The following is a 23,051-nucleotide window of genomic DNA, read 5'->3' on the forward strand; positions in this document are numbered from 1 at the left end:
ACCATTTATATAATTTTCATTATTAAATTTCTTTATTTAATAATATTAATAACTTTCTTATTTATCGAAAAAATATGGAAAATGACCAAAATACCTTTATTGATTAAATTTAATTAAAAAATGAAATTTTTCTATTGGTCGAAATTGGTTTACACGGTTTCTTAGAATTGCATGGTTTTCATTTGAACCTGCCCCTATATATATATATATATATATATATATATATATAAGTAGAGGCGGGATCAAATGAAAACTGTCTAATTCTTAGAAACCGTGTAAATCATGTAAACCGTTTAATCATTAAGGGTAGAGTTGTCATTTACATTGTTTTCTATTAAATATGAAAGTTATTAATAAATTTTAATTAAGGTAACATAATAAAGGAAGTTTTATAAATGGTAATATTTAAATGTTTATTTAAATTAGAATTTTAAAAATTAAATATTGTTATTTGGTTTCTCAGTTTATTAGTGGTAATAATATGAAAATCGAAAATTATTATATTCATTAATCCACGAAATCAGTAACAGATCCAAACAAAGATTCATGAACCGGTAAAAATATAATCAGATGTGAAACAAATTCATGTTAGATTTGTTTATGAAAACGTTCATTGAGGAGTTTGTTTTATGAAACGTATGCAGATTGGTTCGTGAAAACGTTCATTAAAGAGCTTGTTTTATGAAACTTTTGGGGAGGAACTGGTTGCGTAATATAATATTCTTGCATAATCTTGTTTTCTTATCAACAATATTTGATGAAATTGTTTCCTTTTTTTTTTTTGGATGATTTTGTTCACTTAATGGTTAAGAAATGATGTAATGGTAAATGCTAAACTCTATGAAACGTGTTTGTATTGGAAGAAATTGGCGGATAAAATGAGTGCATGAAGAAAGTGAAACCATTTCATAATTGATAAGAAAATGTTGTGTAATTAGCGAACAATGAAACAATTTCATTATTACGATAGAAAAACTATTTCATAATTGTTAAGAACATTTGTTTAGTTAGCAAACAGTGAAACCATTTCATAATTAGATTGAAACGGATCCATCTGCCGGAAATTTGAAAATGACAAATGTTTCATTTAGCATTACGTTGATTTGTGTATTGATGAAACTATGAAAACATTTCGTTCATGAAATATGGTAAAAAAAAATATTATTCAAAAGGTTTCATTATGTTAAATTGATTATAGTGTATTTTATTTTTATTGTTGATCTATTTTAATGATGAATGTTAATTTTTTATAATATTTGAACATAAAATTAATATATTATTTTACAAATGATTTTGTTTCATTAATATTACAATATACATGATATGGTTCCCATTAATATTACCACTACCAAAGTTACCATTTTGTCTTTTTGGGATTATAAAATAATTTTTTTATTTTTTTAATTTCTTAATATAACCTAAACTAATCTTGACCATTGATCAAGAAAATTGATGGATGTGATTGGTTTATATGGTTTACACAAATGAGGGTTGTTTTCATTTGATCGCTCCTCTATATAAGTAAATATTATTTCCTTGTTGAATCTTTTTTTTTATTAACCTGGATATCCAGCCCGCTATGCGAGCCGACTAATTTCAGGACGATCATATGCTTTGCAGATAATCCGGAGTCACCGCATTTGAACCTCCGTGGCCACAAGAGATTTTTATTCCTCCTTGAATTTGAACCTGAGACCTCCAGATACTTTTGACCTTTTGAGTCAAGCTCAAACCAATCAGACACCACCCTTGTGGTTCTTGTTATCTACATAAAAAGATATATATGCTATATTATAAAACATTTGACAAAAATTCTTAAAAACAAACTTTAAGCATTAATTACAGTTTATTGATACATATTACTTAAAATTCAAGATTACAAGTAAATTGTGCGAATGTACAACCTATTAAAGTTCTATGTTTGAATTCGTGTAACTAACTGCAGATAAACATAATCAAATACTAGATATGTATCTCATTTTAAATATAAAAAATCTAAAATATATTTAGGATAATCATTGAATTCCAATAAAATACTAATTATTATCTTTATAAAATAATTATATTATTAAACAACAAATAAATGATTTCATTATTAAATCTAAATTCGATTATAATAAAAAATTGAATTAAAGAAATTACACAAAAAAGAACAAGAACATAAATATTTAATTTGATACTAAAGTAGATACATTTTTTTATCAGAATTTTGTGATCCCTTCAACTTTATATTTCATTCAAAAAATAAAAACATTATCTTTTTTTTTCAGTTACACATAAAATCGTACTATAACATCAACGGAAACAGAATAAAACGAAACATCAAAATCAAAATGTATCTCGCTACATTGCACGACTAGTTCATAAATAATGTATTTGGGTACAACCTACAAAAATAAGACTTCATCATTATGAGCTCTTGAGTCAATGGTTGGCAGTCTTCTTTTTTTACTTCTTATTTTGCGTTATCAAATACATTTCTATGCTATATTATAAAGTATTTATATTAAAAATTATTTTTAATACATTAAATATTGTATAATGATACGTATTATTTAAAACTCAATATTAAAGGTAAATAATACATAAATACAACTTTTAAAACTATATGTTTAAATTGATATAACTAACTTATAAACATAACCAAATGCGACAACCATAAGTAGTAGTAGCAAGACTTATGCGTACAAATAACCATATGCATATATATGTTCAGATAAACCTATAAATGAAAATGGATTACAACTTATATATACAAGTAGTAATGCTTGAATAATTAATTGCCTTAGGGTTACAAACAAGTATAATTTGGGGGATGGATTTAAATGAAGTTGGTTATTTATGATGATCATCTTTGTGAAGATTGTGAAGAATGTACAAGGAAGCAGAAGATAGGAATATACAAAGAGAGTAGGTTAACAGATCCAAACCAGTCGATATCGTCACCATTTTGCTCTTCTCAAACATCTTTACTAACAGAATCATCACAATCACATGTCCAACTTTCGTCTTCAATTCATCGAGCGAGCTGATCTTCATCCATTGAGGTCGCTCCTACAACCCAATGCATATACAATATCTAAGGTGAATTTGATTACCATCTATAATTTCAAGCATATATATATATATATATATACACCGTAAAAAAATGAAAATTTGAGAAACACTCGGATAATTGTTCATTTGAACATACGTGCATAACATGCACACAGTGCATAAAAACCAAGAAACAGTTTCAGTTATTTGTATACATATGTACATACCGTCCAGATGAATAGTTTACCAGAGTGTTCCAGCTCCCTCCTCCCCCCCCCTCTCTCTCTCTCTCTATATATATATATATATATATATGTGTGTGTGTGTGTTGGTGCATGTCTTCAGAATTAGATGCAAACATGCCTTAGTTATGAGAGGATAACCAAGTCTTGGTCATAGATCCCATTTACTGTTTTATATGTTTAATACTAGCAATTGACATCAAGGGAAAAACCAGATCCCCATGTTAAGAACATGATTAACATGCTATTCAGATCCCTTTTTTCTGGTCATTTCTTGTAATTGATTCAGTGATGAAGGCTCCTAATCTCAAAGGAATAGTGGAAAGATTCTAGCCATGATTTGATCCAAAACGTTACACTCCAAATCCTATAGGAAGTCTTCCAACATGCATACTATACACATACATACACACACACAGACACACACATATATATATGTATATGTGTATGTGTGTATATATATATATATATGTATATGTGTCATGTGTGTGTATTTATATGTATGTAATCTATATACACGATATATATATATATATATATAATATGTGTGTGCAGTGTGCTTGTGTCTTATACACAAACACACACACACATATATGTGTGTGTGTGTAGTTATATGGATGTAGAAAGATTATAGCATAGAGCTAGCAAAGCTTTATGTAAATGTTTAGGTAGTTGTGTGATGGGTTTTCTAATACATCTATGAAGGGAATTACCATGATCTAGGTCTTATATCCGTTCCTACCAACTCTAATTGTCTCTGTGAAATTAATTGGAGAACAAAAGCATGATAAGCAGAACTGCATTAGAAGCAAAAACAGAGCCTTACTCTCAAAACAAACATCCCAAACAAGGAAGAACTCTTGAGAGCGCGATCTTCTGCTGGCGGTATATTATCAGGTGAATTACTGATGAATAATCCGTATAAGCCCATTGCAAATATTAGCATGACCGTCCCAGCAAGATAAACATCTGCATTAAGAACATTATTATATGCAAACCCTATGAAATCCCATGAAATACCAACCACCCCCGTTCTCAAAATCTCATGTTTGTGGGCTTTCAATGAAATCCTGGGATCTGAAATCCATGAAATTCTTCAAAACAAGCATGGAATTGGAATGGAATTCAATTCCAAATCCATTCCAATCCTACAAACCAAACTGGACTTTAATGTATCCATATTTTAGTAAACTAGTGGCTTACTTCTCCTCAATATTCTAAAGCATCTTATTGTAAAGTAGCATGGCTTACTTGTCTGTCTATTAAGTTTTGATTTCTTTTAAGAAATGTATGATCATTTTCAAGTTGTTATTTATGCTTGTTTTAATATAGAACTTCTAGTGTAAAAGTTTATGACGCATGATGGAAGCACCTTAGATATGTTCTATCCAACTATTAGAGAAAACAAGTTGCTGAGAGGAAAAGTAATATATTTCTGAATACCATTCTAGGCATACAATGATGAATTTATAAAGAGAGGTACTATTGTTGGCAGGTGCAGCCAAAAATAGATGTTTAAGTCAGGAGATTAGTAAGATTCAATAGCAGAAGCAGAGGTTCTTATTCATTTGTCTTGATCTATTTGATGGACTGTCTTATAGCAAAATGCATTACAAGTTGGATCTTGCTTGTTTACAAGAATAGGTGGTTAAAAAGCTTAATATGTCGTTGTGAATCAACTCAACCAACATAAAAAAAGCAGCAATCATTACAGAAATTAGAAAGTTATAAAGCATACAGTCTGAGGAAGAAAATAATTCATACTTTCGATTTCATGGGAGATATAATAATCCAATTTCTACAGAAACTTACCTATTGCTTCAACTAAACGAGTCACCATCTTCCCTGAAAGATTTCCTTTCAAACAGCCCGTCCAGTAGATTTTGTATGCATCAATGATATAAACACAGCCCTAGGAAGATCTAAACGAAGTCAGCATCACCTAATTCATCCTAACTTAACAATATAAACACAGAAAAGGCAAATATAACTCATCTGTTAATGGCGCATATCATGCCCAAAATGTAAATGCAAGTAGAAAAAGGCTAAAAGTTGACTAATCTATTTGCAACTCAGAAAATAATACAAGCAGCATGGTCACTAGTTGAATTTGAGGATGAACAACGATCTATAGTTGTTAGAAGAAATGCCATAATCATCAGTAATATTTTTGGAAGTCTCAGTCTCAATCAACAGATTTATATAATATCTTGACTTAAATGGAAAATTAAGTTCAATGTTTTTCAGGACATGCAGGTCCATTGCTAAATTACTACTACAACAAAAAATTTAACGTCATGCAATTATCAGTCTAATTTGCACATGAAAATGACCTTCTGGTAAAGTGATTCAAAATTAAATAAACGAGTTTAGAGCGAATTACATCTAGAAAGCATAACAAGGAACCAGCTAATGAGCCTGCAACAGCCAGAAGTGCCAAAAACCGGAAGTCAAATATCACCTGCGTGGCAGCGGACAGGGAAACAAGAGGCCATATTAAGAGACTGCAATGTAAACCATGTCCATTACAGATAATTCCACAAAGAAGAACAATAATTAGTAGATGAAGCATTTTGAATAACATAAATCTCGGAGATGTGCAATAAGGCATTAGTTAAGAAAAGTGTCCTAACATATTAAGGAAAGGACAAGCTTATTAAAAATTGTTGATTGATGCTAATAGAGTGGAAGAAATAAAACTGACAACAGTTATAGATTAATAAATAAAAATGAAAACAGGACTTTGATACTTGATATAACATACGCTGAATTGTTTTTACTCCACTAGGTTCAATATATAAACATGAAAACATGACGCTGATACTTCATATAACATATGCATAATTGTTTTTACTTGAATAGGTTCTGAGCTATAACTTCCGCCAATACTAGTACAATTAGAGCTCTAGCTAATCCAAGTCTGCAACCAACAGCTTGTAAGAGATAAATGCTTAAGGATCTCAAGATGAAAGGAAATAACAAGTGAACAACACAAAAAACTTCAAGAAATCATTGTTCTTTTCAAATTAAAGAAAAGAAAACGATAGAATGCTTATTTGGATTAATTGTGCAAGTAATTATCGTAAGACTGAAAAAATATTTAAGTTTCCATTATATCATGTAAGTTTCACTAAAGGGTCATTGGCCTAGCCATATCCAGTAGGTTATTGGTAGAGCCCAACCTCAACGAGGTCAAGGGACCAAAGCTCACCAAAGGTGAGGAGGGTGTGTGGGTATTTAATGCATGTATATATTATATGTACTCAAAAATTAGGTATAATTTTATATTCAAATCCATAATTTCCTAGTTAGAAGCATACCTTTCAAGCTTTGCAGGAGTCAAACTGCTTCGGTGGGTTATGGTAAAGGCTTGACGATAGCCAAATAGTACTTTATCCTTTCTATTGGTCAGCATGTATAGATTATTCTCTTAAATTCAAAATGCCATGAGCATGATATCTATTTAATTGCTAATAGGCAACACTTGGAGGAGTAAACCGAATCAAGGTTGGGATTTCTATATATGCTAAAAAAGATTAGATTTCACACATCCACCAAAAGATAGCTTTTTATTTTTCATTGAGCAATCAAAACAACAGTGCCATTATCTCGGTAACTAAAAACCCTGTAATTCCTAGCATCGTTCTCATGTTTTCTGTTAAGATAAGAAAGGCGGTTTCGAAAGGTGCTGCTTTCCTTCACTTTTCATATTTAAAGGGGAAATCCCTGGAGGAACTTCTGGATATATTGGATGATTTCCAATGGCAAGTTTGTTTATAAATACTATCAAGATTTTCACCTACCTGGCTTTCAAGATTTTCCTGATCCCAACAGAAACTTATTCTCGTTTAGAAAAGCAGAAATTCAATTCTGACTTGCTTCATCCATTCCAATAAAATAAATAAAATTATCATTTTGGATCTGGATGTTCTTTCAAATGGATTTTAGCTTTGGATTTTAAGACTTGTTACTTTTAAACTTGGTTCGGATTCTGAACTTCTCTAGATATGCTTTCTAACCACATCCAACTTCAGAAAAGGTATTACAGACACAGTAGTATTGATGTTAAATTTGCAGAAAAGATCAATGCTAAGTTTACATCAAGGTGATAGGTCTGATGTCAAAAATCTAACTGCAGCCGCTTTCTGAAATATAGGGAATATTTGTTAAATGATAAGCTAGAATCTGGTCGTTATTATAGTTGGTCGGTATTTCGGTTGACCGTTAAGGTAGTTGACCGTTACATTAGTTATTTCTGGGATTATGTGACAGTTAATTAACTGTCACATCTGTTCGAAGGGTTGTGTCTGTTGATCAAGAGATGTGTCTCTTGATCCTGTATATAATCATTTGTATGTGTTCTGTTGTAAGGTGATTCGAATTATTTAGTGAATAACAATACTTTGTTTGTGTGAAATTCTTGATTCCATCATTGTGGTATCAAAGCCAGATTTCACGATGGCCACAACATCATCATCAAACAATATTATCCATCACGCTCTTCCCAAATTAAACAGGAAGAATTACCACCATTGGAGTATCCAAATGAAGGTTCTCTTCGAATCACAAGATCTGTGGGAGGTCATCAACCAAGGTATTGATAATCTCATAGAAATAAATGAATTCACAGAAGAACAAGAAGGGGAAATTAGAGAATTAAGAAAGAAAGATAAGAAGGCACTGTACATGATGTATCAAGCCGTGGATGAAACAGTTTTTGAGAGGATTTCGACATCAGAAACATCAAAAGAAGCCTGGGATATGTTACAAAGAACATACAAGGCTGAAGAAAAAGTCAAGACAATAAGACTCCAAACTCTAAGATGTGAGTTTGATGGCCTGAAGATGAAAGAATCAGAAACCATAGAAGATTTCTACAATAGAACGATTCTAGTATTGAACCAACTACGTCTGAATGGGGAAATCATAGAGGATAGAAGGGTTGTTGAAAAGATTTTAAGGAGCTTGACAAGGAAGTTCGAATATGTAGTAGTGGCAATTGAAGAATCAAAGGATATATCAATTATGTCCTTGGAAAGACTTCTAGGAATATTACAATCTCACTAGATGAGAATGAAACAGTTTGACAACAATCCCTATGAACAAGCATTTCAACTACAATCAGCAAATTCAAATCCAAATTTCCAGGAGAAAAACAGATTCCAACAAAGAGAAACACAGACTAATTTCAAGGGAAAGGGTAGAGGAAAGCCATCACCTATGCAGTGCTATCACTGTCAAAAACTTGGCCACATAGCCAAGTTTTGTAGTAAGAGAATTGCAGAAGAGAGGGAAAACAACTTCATCAACATTGAAGATAATGAAGACACCATGTTTATGATCCTAAATACACTCGAATTACCCACTGATGACACTTGGTACTTGGACAGTGGGTGCAGCAATCACATGACTGGAAATAAAAGCCTCTTTGCACGATTTGATGACACACAAAGGAAGGAAGTTAGGACCGGGGATGATATGAGGTTGAGTGTACAAGGCATAGGTGACATTTTGGTCTACACAAAAGGTGGTCAAAAAAGAATACAAAATGTCTACTATGTTCCTGGGTTGAAGCATAATCTACTAAGTGTAGGACAACTTCTACAAAAGGATTATGAACTTCATTTCAAAGGTAAGTCATGTGTTATTAGTGATCAAACTGGTGGTCCTATAGGAAAGATTATCATGACTGGAAACAAGATGTTTCCCATAAACTTCAAAGGGGACACCTGGTTCTCCTTTCATACATCAATAAAACAGAATTCTCTCCTATGGCACCATAGATTCGGGCATACAAATCTTGGATATCTGAGTTTTATGCAAAGGCACAATTTGGTAAAAAGAATGCCTCCCATAAATAAGGTTGATGGGATTTGTGAAAACTGTATGACTGGAAAGCAAGCAAGGGAACCATTTCCTCAAGAAGGTGCATGGAGAGCCTCAAAACCACTTGAACTCATACATTCTGATGTATGCGGTCCTATGAAAACACCATCCTTAGGAGGAAACAGGTATGTTTTAACCTTCATTGATGATTTTTCAAGAAAACTATGGGTATATTTTTTAAAAGAAAAGTCTGAGGTTTTTGATCACTTCAAAAACTTCAAGGCTTATGTTGAAAGGCAGAGTGGAAATCTGATCAAGACTTTTAGATCAGATGGGGGTGGAGAATACAACTCTGCCTATTTCACAAGTTTCTTGAAAGAAAATGGTATACAACATCAAGTAACTACAAGATACACCCCTCAGCAAAATGGGGTGGCAGAGAGAATCAATAGGACCCTAATTGAAAAGGCAAGAAGTATGCTTACCACCAAGGGTCTATCTAACATCACACCTCAAGAAGCCTGGAGTGGACATAAACCTACAGTAGGACATCTTAGGACTTTTGGATGCATTGCTTATGCTCATATACCTGAACAGAAAAGGTCCAAACTAGATGACAAATCCGAGAAAACCATTTTTTTAGGTTATAGTGAAAAATCCAAGGCTTACAAGCTTTACAATCCTCTTACTCAAAAGACCATCATCAGTAGAGATGTTGTTTTTGAAGAAGGGAAAGCATGGAATGATTCACCAATGTTAGGTGAAAATAGTACAAGAATTCCGAAAGAAGAACAGATTCAAACAAATACAGAATCTGGACAGCCTGATCATGAGCCTCAAAGTCCAGCTACATCTAGTACACCTCAAAACACAGTAAACTCAGAACTATATGAAGACTCCACTGAAAGTCCTCCTGTAAGGGGATATAGAAATTTGAGACACATTTATAATGATCCAAGGAGTCTGGATTTAACTGAGACAGCAGACTTTGTATTATTTTCTGATGCTGATCCAGTAACCTTTAGGAAGCTTTTCAAAATGCTAAGTGGAGAGAGGCCATGAATCAAGAAATAGAAGCCATCAGAAAAAAATAACACTTGGGAACTAGTAAGTCTGCCACCTGGACACAAATCCATTGGAGTTAAATGGATTTTCAAGACTAAATTAAATGAAAAAGGAGAAGTGGATAGGTACAAAGCAAGATTGGTAGTCAAAGGATACAAGCAAAAGCATGGAATAGACTACCAAGAAGTTTTTGCACCTGTGATAACTGATAAGATTGGAAACAGTCAGATTGGTATTAGCCTTAGCTGCACAAAATAAGTGGGAAGTACATCAAATGGATGTAAAATCTGCCTTCTTGAATGGGTTCATAGAAGAAGATGTCTATATTGATCAACCAGAAGGATTTGTGAAGAAAGGAGAAGAATATAAAGTATGCCATTTAAAGAAAGCCTTGTACGGGTTAAAGCAGGCCCCAAGGGCATGGTACAGCCGTATTGAACACTACTTCATTACACAAGGGTTCAACAAGTGCTCTCAAGAGCATACTCTCTTTACCCAAAAGATCAAAGGTATGATTCTCATAGTGTGTATTTATGTAGATGATCTAGTATTTACTGGAAATTCCCAAAGGTTAATAGAAGAATTCAAAGGAAATATGAAGCAAGAATTTGAAATGACTGACATGGGGTTGCTACATTATTTCCTGGGAATCGAAGTAAAGCAAGACATGGAAGGGATCAAGATTTCACAACAAAGGTATGCTAAGACTTTATTGGATAAATTCAACATGAATCATGCTAATCCTTCACTTACTCCTATGGAATTTGGACTTAAATTACATAAGGATATAAGAGAAGAATTCATTGATGCAAGCATGTATAGAAGCATGGTGGGCAGTCTAATGTACTTGACTGCCACCAGACCAGATATAGTTTTTTCTGTGAGCATAATCAGTAGATATATGGAAACTCCAAAGAAGAGCCATTGGGAAGCAGGAAAGAGAATAATCAGGTATATCAAAGGCACTATAAGTCATGGTATTACATACACAAGGACAGGAAACTTCCAACTCACTGGGTATAGCGACAGTGATTATGGTGGAAGTATGGATGATGGAAAGAGTACTGCTGGATACATCTTTCACTTGGGAAATGGAGCAATTTCTTGGCAAACCAAAAAGCAGAGTGTTGTGGCCTTATCTTCGACAGAAGCAGAATACATGTCATTATCTGTTGCTGGGTGTCAAGCTTTGTGGCTTAGATCCATCCTAAAGGAACTAGAACATGAGCAAGAAGAACCTACATCAATCTTTTGTGACAATAAGTCAGCTATTGCACTCACCAAGAACCCTGTGTTCCATGGCAAGAGACCAAGAGTAAGCACATAAGGATTAAGTTCCACTTCATTCGTGAATTGGTAGCAAACGGAGAAGTAAAGATCGACTTTTGTGTCTCTAAAGATCAACTAGCCGATTGCTTCACGAAAGCCCTTCAAGTTGGACTCTTTACTCTCATGAAAGAAAAATTAGGTGTTAAATTATTCTAGCTTATGGGGGTGTGTTAAATGATAAGCTAGAATCTGGTCGTTATTATAGTTGGTCGGTATTTCGGTTGACCGTTAAGGTAGTTGACCGTTACGTTAGTTATTTCTGGGATTATGTGACAGTTAATTAACTGTCACATCTGTTCGAAGGGTTGTGTCTGTTGATGTGTCTCTTGATCCTGTATATAATCATTTGTATGTGTTCTGTTGTAAGGTGATTCGAATTATTCAGTGAATAACAATACTTTGTGTGAAATTCTTGATTCCAACAATATTCACCCTCTACTTGTCAGTATCATATGGTTTACTAAGAGACATTAATTATTAGAAACGCCTCAAAATATTACAAACGAACCTGAAGTGCAACTTCAGAAATCAAATTGCACAATCCAAATTGCAACACAGAATTTCATTTTGACCTGAAGCATCCTTTGTTCAAGGACCTCCACACATCTTCTTTTTACCTTCCCTGAGTTTTCATCGTTATTTATTGAAAAATTGAACCACCAACAATCCGTTCGTGATTTTAGTGTCATCAAGCCATTTAGTATGATCGGAATTAACGTGAGATAAGCCGAAATTAGACTTAGCTATAATTCGAGCCTGGAGGTGTGGAGTGCACGCTCGGATAAGTTAAGTTGATCTTGGGGACGCAGGGTCCGGGGGCGCTGGTGGGTTTTTAGGGGCAGAGCCCCTAGCGGCGTCCCGCTCGAACAGTCGCATCTGTTCCCGCCAAAAATAACCGACTTAACCGCCGCCGGTGGCTATATAAGGCTTCATTCGATGATTGCTGATCATCTTCTTCGTATATACTGTTACTCTGAAGAATTTTTGTCTCTAAAGGAACATAAACAAGCAAGGTATTATGTGTTTGTGATCTTGGATTTTGCCTAAATTCCAGATTTGTTGTTCTTGGATTATCCCAAATCTGATTACGTGATACCCTGGCAATGGGGTAGAAATCACAGATTTTTTAAAGTGTTTTATACACAATCCTTGAATTATCCAAGTAATTTTGATATTCTGTTTCCAAAATCTAACACAATCTTCCAGAATCTAATCAGATATTTATTATATCCTATTTGATGCAATTTCAAAGTTTGCTAACAAAAAAAGGCTCCCAGAGCACAAATACACAATTCAAACAAACACACATATCAACGTCCATGAATTTAACCATGGATAACCTAAAAAATTCTCATATTTCCCCAAATTCCACTGAATCCTGATATGAAACATCAAGTCGCAGAACAAGAAACATACCCTTTCAATGTCGGACTCAGTAGACCTAGCAAACTGCAAAGCAGGATCGCTTCCGTTAGGGTTTGCAAGCGCGTAATTGAAGCTGCTATCAGACGATTTGGACGATGAGTCAACGGCGAAAGGTGTTTTTGAGGAAATTGACTTCGGTTGTGGTGAATCTAGAGAAGCAAATGAAGTCGAAAAGCGTCGGGAAAAGGATGTTGTTGCTGGTGTGGTAGAAAGTAAGATCGGAAATGGTCCTCCGCCGGAGATGGATGATAGCAGCGGAGACATATTTTCAGGGAGAGAAGTGTGTGTGGAGATTGAGTTGTGGCTGGCTATGTATATTTTGGCGTGCTGCGGGGCCTGGGTTTTTGTGGCGGGTAGCGGTTTGAAAGGAACGGTCACATTGTCTCGCGTTCGCAAAACTTATTGGATTTTGAGTAAATTACAAAAATCGTCCCTAGACTTTGGCCAAACTTTATGTATGGTCATTAACGATTGGAAATTATAAAGAACGTCCTTAATGTTCCATTGTGTTATGCTTTTGGTCCATGGTTGTTGTGGCTGCTATATGCTACCATGTCGAAAGAGGTTTGAGATTGGTTTTTCTTTGATGTCCTTTTTCATAACTTCAATGTAGTTGTTTGTTCGTTCTTTTTCCGCAGGTCAAACGGTAGTAGTTGCATAGGTTAATCCAAAGTCAAGGTTAAACAATAGTGAAGCAACAATGAAGGTCAAATGCAGAGTCGCTGGGAGGTTAAGAAAGGTGATTGAGGGGGTGTTGGAGAGTAAATTACAAAAATCATTCCCGCGGTTTACCAAAACTCTAGTTTTCGTCCATATCTTTTGAAATTACAACAATATCAAGGTTATGCATTTGAGAAAATGGTCCATGGACGTACGGACCGTTAAGTTGTGTCCATAGTGCCACACGTCTAAGTCACATAAGGGACATTTTATCATTTTACTTGTTTTTAGTTTAAGAACTTGTCATATGCTTTTCAAACTAGTACACAAATTTTTAATTTGTATAAAACTATACGGAATGAATAAAATACCCTCACGTGAATTGCTCTTAACGCCTGCTCCTAATGTTTCTAACGGCTATGGAAGATTTTAGGAACGAAATACAAACCTTGATGTCGTTTCTTGTAATTTCAAGGGGACAAAAACCAACGTTTTGGTGAACCCCAGGATGATTTTTGTAAATTGCTCTAAAATAGATAAACATAATAGTATACTTTTATATTTAATATTCAAAAAATATATGTACTGATCATACATTTATATTTTCATAATCATATCAATTTCACCATTACCCTTTTTTTAACTTCAATCAAACTAGCTAACATAAAGTTAATTTGCACATCCTCATCCATTACATCCTTTTGCTTCTGAGATAAACGCGTAAATACCCCACGAACAACAAAGGTCCAACCCTAATGTACACTATGGAATGCACACCATTGTCCTCGATTGTTTTCACTAGATCATTGATGACACTGTCAGTGAGGGGCGGATGATGGAGGTATGTGCCACCATTGATATTTATTGTATGACATGACGTGAAAAATCAAATTTTATTTTATATTACAATAATTATTTAGTGAGACCAGCTAGACATACTAGGCACCATACATTCTCTGGAAATGCTAGCACAAAAGATCTATGAATGGAAAACATTGATCTAAACACGATTGAGAGCAACACAACTGAAATTTTGCCTTAGTAATTCAATTGAGATTGGTATTTTATGAGTAATGCTTAAATAATTCCAAGGGATAACATATATTTGGATGGTACTATAAACACACACACACACACACACATATATATATATATACACGTGTGTTTTTGTGTGTGTATATATATACATATATATATATATATATATCGTGATCCTAGGCCTAGGGGTTTATATGAAGTTAATTATTTATGATCATCTTTGTGAAGATTATGAAGAATGTACAAGGAAGCAGAAGATAGAAATATACAAACAGAGTAGCTTAACAGATCTAAACCAGTCGCTATCGTCACCATTTTGCTCCTCTCGAACATCTTTACTAGAAGAATCATCACGATCACGTGTCCAACTTTTGTCTTCAGTTCATCAAGCGAACTGATCTTCATCCATTTAGGTCGCTCCTGCAACGCAATGAGATTACATTAGTAGTGTTACATCCACTCCGTACCAACTCTGATTACTTGTATGCAAATATACATACCCTAAAGATGAATGATTATGATGTTCCTCGGTTTTTCATTTTTTTAGGAGTTTTCCCCGTAACCCCCTCTCTCTCTATAGAGAGAGACAGTGAGAAAGAGAAAGAGGGACCAACATCCAATAGAAACTCGCTAATGTCACAAACCATGAAAACTATTTCATAGATGAAACAACACATGTGAAAACTAAACCTGTGAAAATCAACCAGAACCATCCAAAAAGGTTGACTTTAGCTATGATTCATATTGTTTCACATGTTTTCTTGTGTGTGAATACGAATGTTTATGTCACATACAAACACATTTCTGTGTTTTTTTCACACAAAACATTCATTTGCTCTTCATCTATGAAACAACACTTTATGAATACTGCATGTTCACATATGTTGTATAGAAACTGGTTTTCACGGTTTCTATTTGATTTGCCCTATATATAGTGTGAAGCAGAATTTCATTAGGTTACAGCCTTACTCTTAAAGCAAACATCCCGAATAAGGTAGAACCCTTAAGAGCACGATCATCTGCTGCTGGTACATTATTGGGTGAATTACTGATGAATAACCCGTACAAGCCCATTGCAAAGATTAGCATGACTGTCCCAGCAAGATAAACATCTGCATTAAGATTTTAAAAAAGACCAATTTTAATATCTTTACTGGGAAGTAATATTTATAGAGTAAACGCTCAAATACAACATTAACATGTGAAATTGCTTGTAGAATAATGAAGCATGGTTAGGCCAGATCAAAATCATCAAATGATTAGAGCACCATGATAGATAAATATTGGTACGCCAATATGTATCACCCATGCGAAAGTACAGGGAAAGTTTGAAGCAAACAACTCCACGAAGTTAAAGAATTGGGATACGGAACACATTATGGAGAACAATATAGCATAACAGATTAACGGTATAAGGCTTTATACTTACTAGTTACGAAAAGGTGATAATTACTGGTTACGGACAAGCGTGCAACTATTTGCTAATCATGGTAAGTTTTGTGCACCACTCCTTTTAAGCTGTAATTCTTTTCAAGTATCAGGACACAAGTGATGGTTCTTATTAAATTCTTTGTATGTACTCACTGTATTCATATTCCAAAGCATGTTTAATTGCAAAGTAGTATGGCTTACTTATCATGAATATTCTAAAGCATGTTTTATTGTAAGTAGTATGGCTTACTAGTCGTCAATGAAGTTCTAAGTTTTTAACTTAATGTCTGTCATTTTCTAGTTGTTTTTATGCTTGTTTTAATACATTAAAACAAACTTCTAAGTGTGCACATTTAGTAGGAAAAGCTGATGATACTTAGTTGGCCAGTCTACACGTATAAAAATGCAATGACATATGACCAAGCAGATATTGGGGGGTACTAAAAGTTAGTTGATTTTTATCATAAACTATAATATCATAAGAATGTACACATAATGATTCAAACCATTACAACTACTAGTTCTAGTTTGATGAGTATTCGCTTCATGAGGTAGACTTTTCAGCTGAATCACTTCTAAAGTTTCTTTTCTAGAATAATTTGCGTTACTTGATAAGAATTGTGTTTCAATGTTTATTTCTAGAGGCCTGAAGTTCTAACAAAGTGAATGATCATCTAAAAGAAAAGAGATGAAGTGATGATGGTTCCATGGATTTGAAGCTGTGTAAATTTCTATGTGCATAAGTCTTTTGTGGATTTGATATCAAGGCTCATCTTTAAGTTTGGCATCGGAGATGGTACCAAAGGAATATACCGAGATATTGGATTGTCATAAGAAACTTAACCCTAAGATTAGCAAGACTTTTGCATAATATATATTGCAACAGTTTGTGCAAAAGGTTTGTAACAGTCCAGATTTTTAGTATCTTGTTTAAGTTGATTGGGTATCTAATCAGGAGATCAAAAGATTCAATAGCAGAAAGGGGATGGCCATAACAGAAGTGGAAGACCATAGCAGCCATGGAGAGTGGTGCATCTTTCTACAGCAATATCGTACCCTGAGCAGTGGCTCCTAAACACAGAACAAGAGCCCAATAGTTTATAGAGATAACAGACACTGCTCTAGTTTAGGTACTGTTATTCTACATAGTCTGCCTTAGATCACCACTTCTATAGAGAATTATTCACCCAATATACATCTTCTTATAGAATAGTCATAAATCAAACGGATTTAGCAATATCAGATCTATATGTGCACAAGAGTAATTGGATCTAGCAGCAGTGTACTTGCTTGCGACCCTGTTTTCTATCCCAAGGGCTATCACTATTAGTTCTTATCCATTTTGTTCCTCTCTCTGATGCATTGTATCGTGACAGAAGTCAAGTGGAACCTAACTTGTTCACAAATTATAAGGATCTAGTGAATCAAAAGCTTAACATGCCCTGGGAATCAAGTGAAACAACAGAAGAAAGCAGTCACTGATAAGCAAAGTTAAAACCTAGTAAACTATCATACAGGCTTTGTTTGGAAGGGAGAAAATGACTCATACTTTGGATCAAATAAAAGATATAAAGAATGGAAGTCTTTAGAAACTCACCTATTGCTTCAACTAATCGCAGTACCATCTTCCCTGTATGAACTCCTTTTGAACAGCTCGTCCAGTAGACTTTATATGCATCGACAATATAAACACAACCCTAGGAAGATCTAAACAAGTCAGCATCACCTAATTCACCCGTACGTGATGTTACAAACACAGAAAGTGCATATGAATGTCATATATCATGCTCAAACTGTAAGTGCACGTAAAAGGGCTAAAGTTAATTTGTGAAATTATGTCGAACCCTATCAGATTACTCTCCAAAAGTGCCCTTGAGGAGAGAAGGGAGGTTCCAACATATATTGAGGAGATATGGTCCAAGTCTAGCCAATAGAGGACTCCAACATGATTAATAGTTTACTACTCAGAAAATTATATAAGCTAGAAACCAGCATTGGCACATGATAAATTTGGGATCAACAACAGTTTATTAGTAGTTAAAAGATTTGCCATAGTCTGAGAGATAACCTTTGCAAGTCTTGGTGTTATAGTAGATATTCAATTGACTTGCACAGAAAATAAAAATCAATGATTTTCGTCATAAAAGACTTTTTAGGTCCATTCCCGAGTTATTCCTATAGTAATACGAGAATATTATGCATTACAGAGAACACTATGCATGCTATTACCTCAATAATTGGACCAGGGAAGGAATTATAGTCATTTTACCATCATGTCAGTCTAATTTCCACATGAGACTGAATTTTTGGTAAATGGTAATGATATGAAATTAAAAAGATGAGTTTAAGGAGAATTACATTTAGGAAGCATAACAAGGATCCGGCCAATGAGCCTCCAACAGCCAGAAGTGCCAAAAACCGGAAGTCAAATATCACCTGCTCAATGGCAGACAGGGAAACAAAAGACAGTATTAAGAGACTACAAAGGAAACCATGTCCTGTATAAATGATCCCATAAACGAAAAACTGTATTTAGTGGATGATGCATTTTGAATGAACATAAGTTTTGGAGATGTGCATTAAGCAAGCAGTGGTATACAAAAGTGCTCTAACTTCTGAAGAAGACAAGCTCATTAACTTTGCTGATGAATGCTGATAGAGTGGAAGAAACAAAACAGACAACAGTTGTAGATAATATATACATATAAAACACAGACTTTGATACTTGATGCATTATATTCATAACTATTTCTACCCAAGTAGGTTATGTGGTATAACTTGTAGTACTAACAATTAGAAATCTATTTGATCCAAGTTGTCTGCTTGTTAGGAGAACAGACAAATTCGTAATAGATATATATATATATATATATATATATATATATATATCTCAGTAATAGATATATATATATATATATATATATATATCTCAATGGATCTAAGATGAAAGAGAGAGAAAGAAAATAAACATAACATGAATCTTCAAGCAATTAATACTTTTTTATAAGTTCAAGAAAAGGAAAAAAAATGCCAGAATGCTTCTTTGAATTCATTGCACAAGGAATTATAATAAAAAACATAGTAAAAATGCTTCCAGATCACATACACAGTACAAATGAACACACATATCAAAACAACACTGCTGTTATCAACTGAAACCCTGACAGAATAAGAAACATACCTTTTCAATGCCAGACTCAGTGGACCTCACAAACTTCAAAGCAGGATCGCTTCCGTTAGGGTTTGCAAGTGCGTAGTTGAAGCTGTTATTTGACGATTTGGACGAGGAGGAATCGACGACAAAAGGCGTTTTAGAGGAAGATGAGTTTGACTTTGACTGGGGTTGTGGCGGAGGTGGTGGAGATTGTGATGAGGCGAGAGAAGCAAATGGGGTAGAAAAACGTCGGGAAGAGAAGGTAGCAGTTGTTGGCGTGGTGGAAAGTAGGATCGGAAGTGGTCCGCCGGCGGAGATGGATACCAACGGCGACATTTTCAGGGAGAGAAGTGTGTGGAGATTGAGTTAAGAGAGTAGTGGCTATGGATCCTTTGGGTGTGTGGGGCCAGGGTTTTTGTGGCGGGTAGTGGTTTGAAAGGAACGGTCTCATTCTGTTCTATGATCGGATGCTAAAATCATTCGGTTCCGGAAATCAATCGAAATAGCAATTCATTAAGTGGTTTTCATTTTTACAGTTAACTAGTTTTGTACAGTTAAGTAGTTTTGTTGCGATAATTTTTTTAGAAAAAAAAAATCAAGCTAATATTAAATATTACAATGTTAGCTCGTGTATATATTATTTTTTTATTAAAGTTATAGATTATAAATATAATGATTAATTTATTGACTTTCATTTTTTTTTTTTTATATTGTTATCCTCACAATTGTTATTATAATCAATCATTCTAATACATAACTAAAACTTTAAATCATCATTAAATAAATCTATTCGAAATATTAAACAGAACAATTTTTTTTGATTTACCCAATATATAAAAAAATTGAAAAAAAAATTCATACAAAGTCTTTAATATTGCCATCTGCATAGTAAGATCAATTTATCGCCAATAAAAAACATCATTTTTCATTACGTATTTTAAATATGATATTATATAAATAAATAAATATAACTTTAAGCAAATTTAAGTAATTTTAAGCATAATAAAACAAAGAACACATATTATATAATATAAATAATTTAATAAGAGCAAACAAATACACATACAAAAACCATATGGATATCACATTTTATTTCTTTTCAAATAAATAAATACATAAACATCATTTAAGTGTCATTATAAATAACAAACAGTCACATGATATATATTGGTTTATTAATAACCACAATACAGAGAATGACATAAAAAATACAAATTGAGAAACTCTATAAATATAAAAGATGGCGAAGAAAATTTATAATAACAAAACTCCACATATATTCCACTTAATCATAATTTAATTGTTGTCAGAAAACAAAAAATAAAAACTTGAATAAATACAAAATATTAATAAAACAAAATTACGCAAAATAAATATTAATAAAACTATGCATTCTTCATACAAGGGTAGAAAAGTCTTTAATATATTCAACATCTAAAAAAATAAAAAATTGAGAAAAAATAACATTCGATATGGACAATAAAAACTTTCTACATAACAAAAAATACAATATATAATGCATAAAAAACAAATGTAAACATAATTAACAAAATATAATAACATGAAATAAAAAGCACCCATCAACAACAAATAACCCACCCCAATCATTATATAAAATGTAACAATTCTTACGTGAATTTAATGGAGAAAGAACAACAATATCGACGATAAAAAAATTCTGCAAAAAAAATTCAACACATCAATAACAACAAATAGCTTACATAAAAACATAAAATAAACCATAAAGAATGTAGCTTCCATCTTGATTTAGACATTCAATTGTGTAGTTTGCAATATGATGGAAGAATTAGTAAAATAAAAGAAAAAACGTTAAATGATATATATATATATATATATATATATATATGAGATTAAAAAACGAAATGTCTAGAACATTTATAAGTTAATAAAAGGCAATTAATATAACCAACAAAATAAGTCTAAAAAATCTAAATGTTTGAAAAAAAAAAAGAATTATGAAATAACTTTTCCACATTGTGTCACATAAGAAACTTCATATTTTACTTTTAGATTTATGTAAAATAATGATGTCAAATGCTCAATTAAGGACTTCGTTGGTTTGGAAAATTTTGTTTTTATTTTGGAGAAAATAATAAAATACACATTTTTCATTCACGGGTAAAAAGTATTTAACTTATTTAACATTTCATAAATTCAAAACAATGAGATAATATATTTTAAAAATAATCTTGTAACAATGTCTCACGCCATTTATTGTATCATTTGTATGTTTATTTTAATTAATAGATGAAAAGATGAAAATAATATAATAAATATCAAGAATGAAGATGAAAATGTTGGGGGTTAAACTATTTAAAATTACCAAAACAATTCATTTTCTAAAAATTCCATCGTCTTTTATATATCAAATATTTTAAAAAATTAAAAATCTAAGAAAAAAAATATGCTTCACATTTTCTAAATAATATAATTTTTACATACCTTTTTAAAATCTTTTAAAATTTCTTCAACTCTTATTTCTTCGTTACTCACCAAACGATTTCTTTAAACTGAATAAATCTTGAAGTAGTCAAAATTTAACCTGATTATCAATCACGTATAAATAGTTATTGTTAATGGAGCTTAAATTCGAAAAAGATTTATCATATCATGTGATTACAAAATATCAAAATTTTATTCGAATTTATATGATCCAATCGTAAACACAAACATATCCTATGATAACAACAAATCCAACAATATTAAAAAAGAAATATGTAATAACAAATCACATTTTTTAATGAATATAATCTCTACATATCTTTTATAATCTTTGAATTCTTCTTCAACTCTCGTCTTCTTCATCCTTCACTAAAAGAATTTGTAGGATTTCATTTTGTTTATTATTGAAACTTTGAAAAACAAATTTCATTAAGAAATAAAATAAAGTAAATGAAAGAGCAAATCAAGAGTTGGAGGTTATACTGTGATTACAAAATATCAAAATTTTATTCAAATTTATATGATCCAATCGTAAACACAAGCATATCCTATGATAACAACAAATCCAACAACATTAAAAAAGAAATATGTAATAACAAATTACATTTTTTAATTAATATAATTTCTACATACCTTTTTAAATCTTTGAATTCTTTTTCAACTCTCACCTTCTTCATCCCTCACTAAAAGAATTTGTAGGATTTCATTTTGTTTATTATTGAAACGTTGAAAAACAAATTTCATTAAAAAATAAAAGAAAGTAAATGAAAGAGCAAATCAAGAGTTGGAGGTTATCTTGTGATTACAAAATATCAAAATTTTATTCGAATTTATATGATCCAATCGTAAACACAAGCATAATCTATGATAACAACATATCCAACAATATTGAAAAAGAAATATGTAATAACAAATCACATTTTTTAATGAACTTTAGTGTTTAAAATGATTAAGTCTTTAAATAATTTTTTGGAACAAATAAATCCTTGAACATTTCAAAACATGTTAAATAACTCTTTGGACTTTTTAAAACCTGTTAGATACATCTTTATGACCTATACAACCGGTTAATGTGGTAAAATAATGGGAAAATCCGAAAAAAAAAACCCAATGAACATTCATATTTTGAACGATTAAGTCCATAAATATTTTTTGAACAAAAAAATATTTAGATCTATAAAATTAAACAAATATAACAAAAAGTACTTACATTTACATAAAAAATAATTATATTTAAAAAAGATTTTTGAAAAAAACCAATGAACATTCATATTTTGAATGATAAAGTCTCTAAACATTTTTTGAACAAAAAAAATACTTACATTATATAAAATAAAACAAATATACCAAAAAAGTACTTATATTTAAAAAAGATTATTGAT

The 23,051-nt window shown here is 32.4% G+C and overlaps 2 protein-coding genes across 2 annotated transcripts; both read right to left on the bottom strand.

Annotated features, from left to right (window-relative positions):
* Positions 1 to 2,682: 2,682 nt before the first annotated feature.
* Positions 2,683 to 13,233, bottom strand: LOC112519123. Its single transcript, XM_025127108.1, has 5 exons — positions 12,915 to 13,233; positions 5,662 to 5,739; positions 5,091 to 5,190; positions 4,105 to 4,247; positions 2,683 to 3,054 (listed from the first exon to the last, which is right to left on the bottom strand). The coding sequence occupies exons 1-5, from the start codon at positions 13,185 to 13,187 to the stop codon at positions 2,836 to 2,838; spliced, it is 813 nt and encodes a 270-aa protein (XP_024982876.1). The 5' UTR covers positions 13,188 to 13,233; the 3' UTR covers positions 2,683 to 2,835.
* Positions 13,234 to 14,810: 1,577 nt separating this feature from the next.
* On the bottom strand, positions 14,811 to 19,590 carry LOC112519122. The gene is made up of 5 exons (XM_025127107.1): positions 19,234 to 19,590; positions 18,411 to 18,488; positions 17,650 to 17,749; positions 15,591 to 15,733; positions 14,811 to 15,041 (listed from the first exon to the last, which is right to left on the bottom strand). The coding sequence occupies exons 1-5, from the start codon at positions 19,540 to 19,542 to the stop codon at positions 14,826 to 14,828; spliced, it is 846 nt and encodes a 281-aa protein (XP_024982875.1). The 5' UTR covers positions 19,543 to 19,590; the 3' UTR covers positions 14,811 to 14,825.
* Positions 19,591 to 23,051: the final 3,461 nt, after the last annotated feature.

This window comes from Cynara cardunculus (assembly GCF_001531365.2).
Source record: "Cynara cardunculus var. scolymus isolate 2C chromosome LG 10, CcrdV1, whole genome shotgun sequence".
NCBI classification, from domain to species: Eukaryota; Viridiplantae; Streptophyta; class Magnoliopsida; order Asterales; family Asteraceae; genus Cynara; species Cynara cardunculus.

Bases quoted from the DNA above. Each gene is read 5' to 3' on its own strand.
- LOC112519123 (XM_025127108.1), bottom strand. From the start codon at position 13,187: ATGTCTCCGCTGCTATCATCCATCTCCGGCGGAGGACCATTTCCGATC. The intron at 4,248-5,090 runs GTAAGTTTCTGT...TTCTTAATGCAG, and splicing joins TCGTTTAGTTGAAGCAATAG to ATGTTTATCTTGCTGGGACG. The intron at 3,055-4,104 runs GTAAGGCTCTGT...ATTGGGTTGTAG, and splicing joins TTGGGATGTTTGTTTTGAGA to GAGCGACCTCAATGGATGAA.
- LOC112519122 (XM_025127107.1), bottom strand. From the start codon at position 19,542: ATGTCGCCGTTGGTATCCATCTCCGCCGGCGGACCACTTCCGATCCTA. The intron at 15,734-17,649 runs GTGAGTTTCTAA...ATCTTAATGCAG, and splicing joins GCGATTAGTTGAAGCAATAG to ATGTTTATCTTGCTGGGACA. The intron at 15,042-15,590 runs GTAAGGCTGTAA...ATTGCGTTGCAG, and splicing joins TCGGGATGTTTGCTTTAAGA to GAGCGACCTAAATGGATGAA.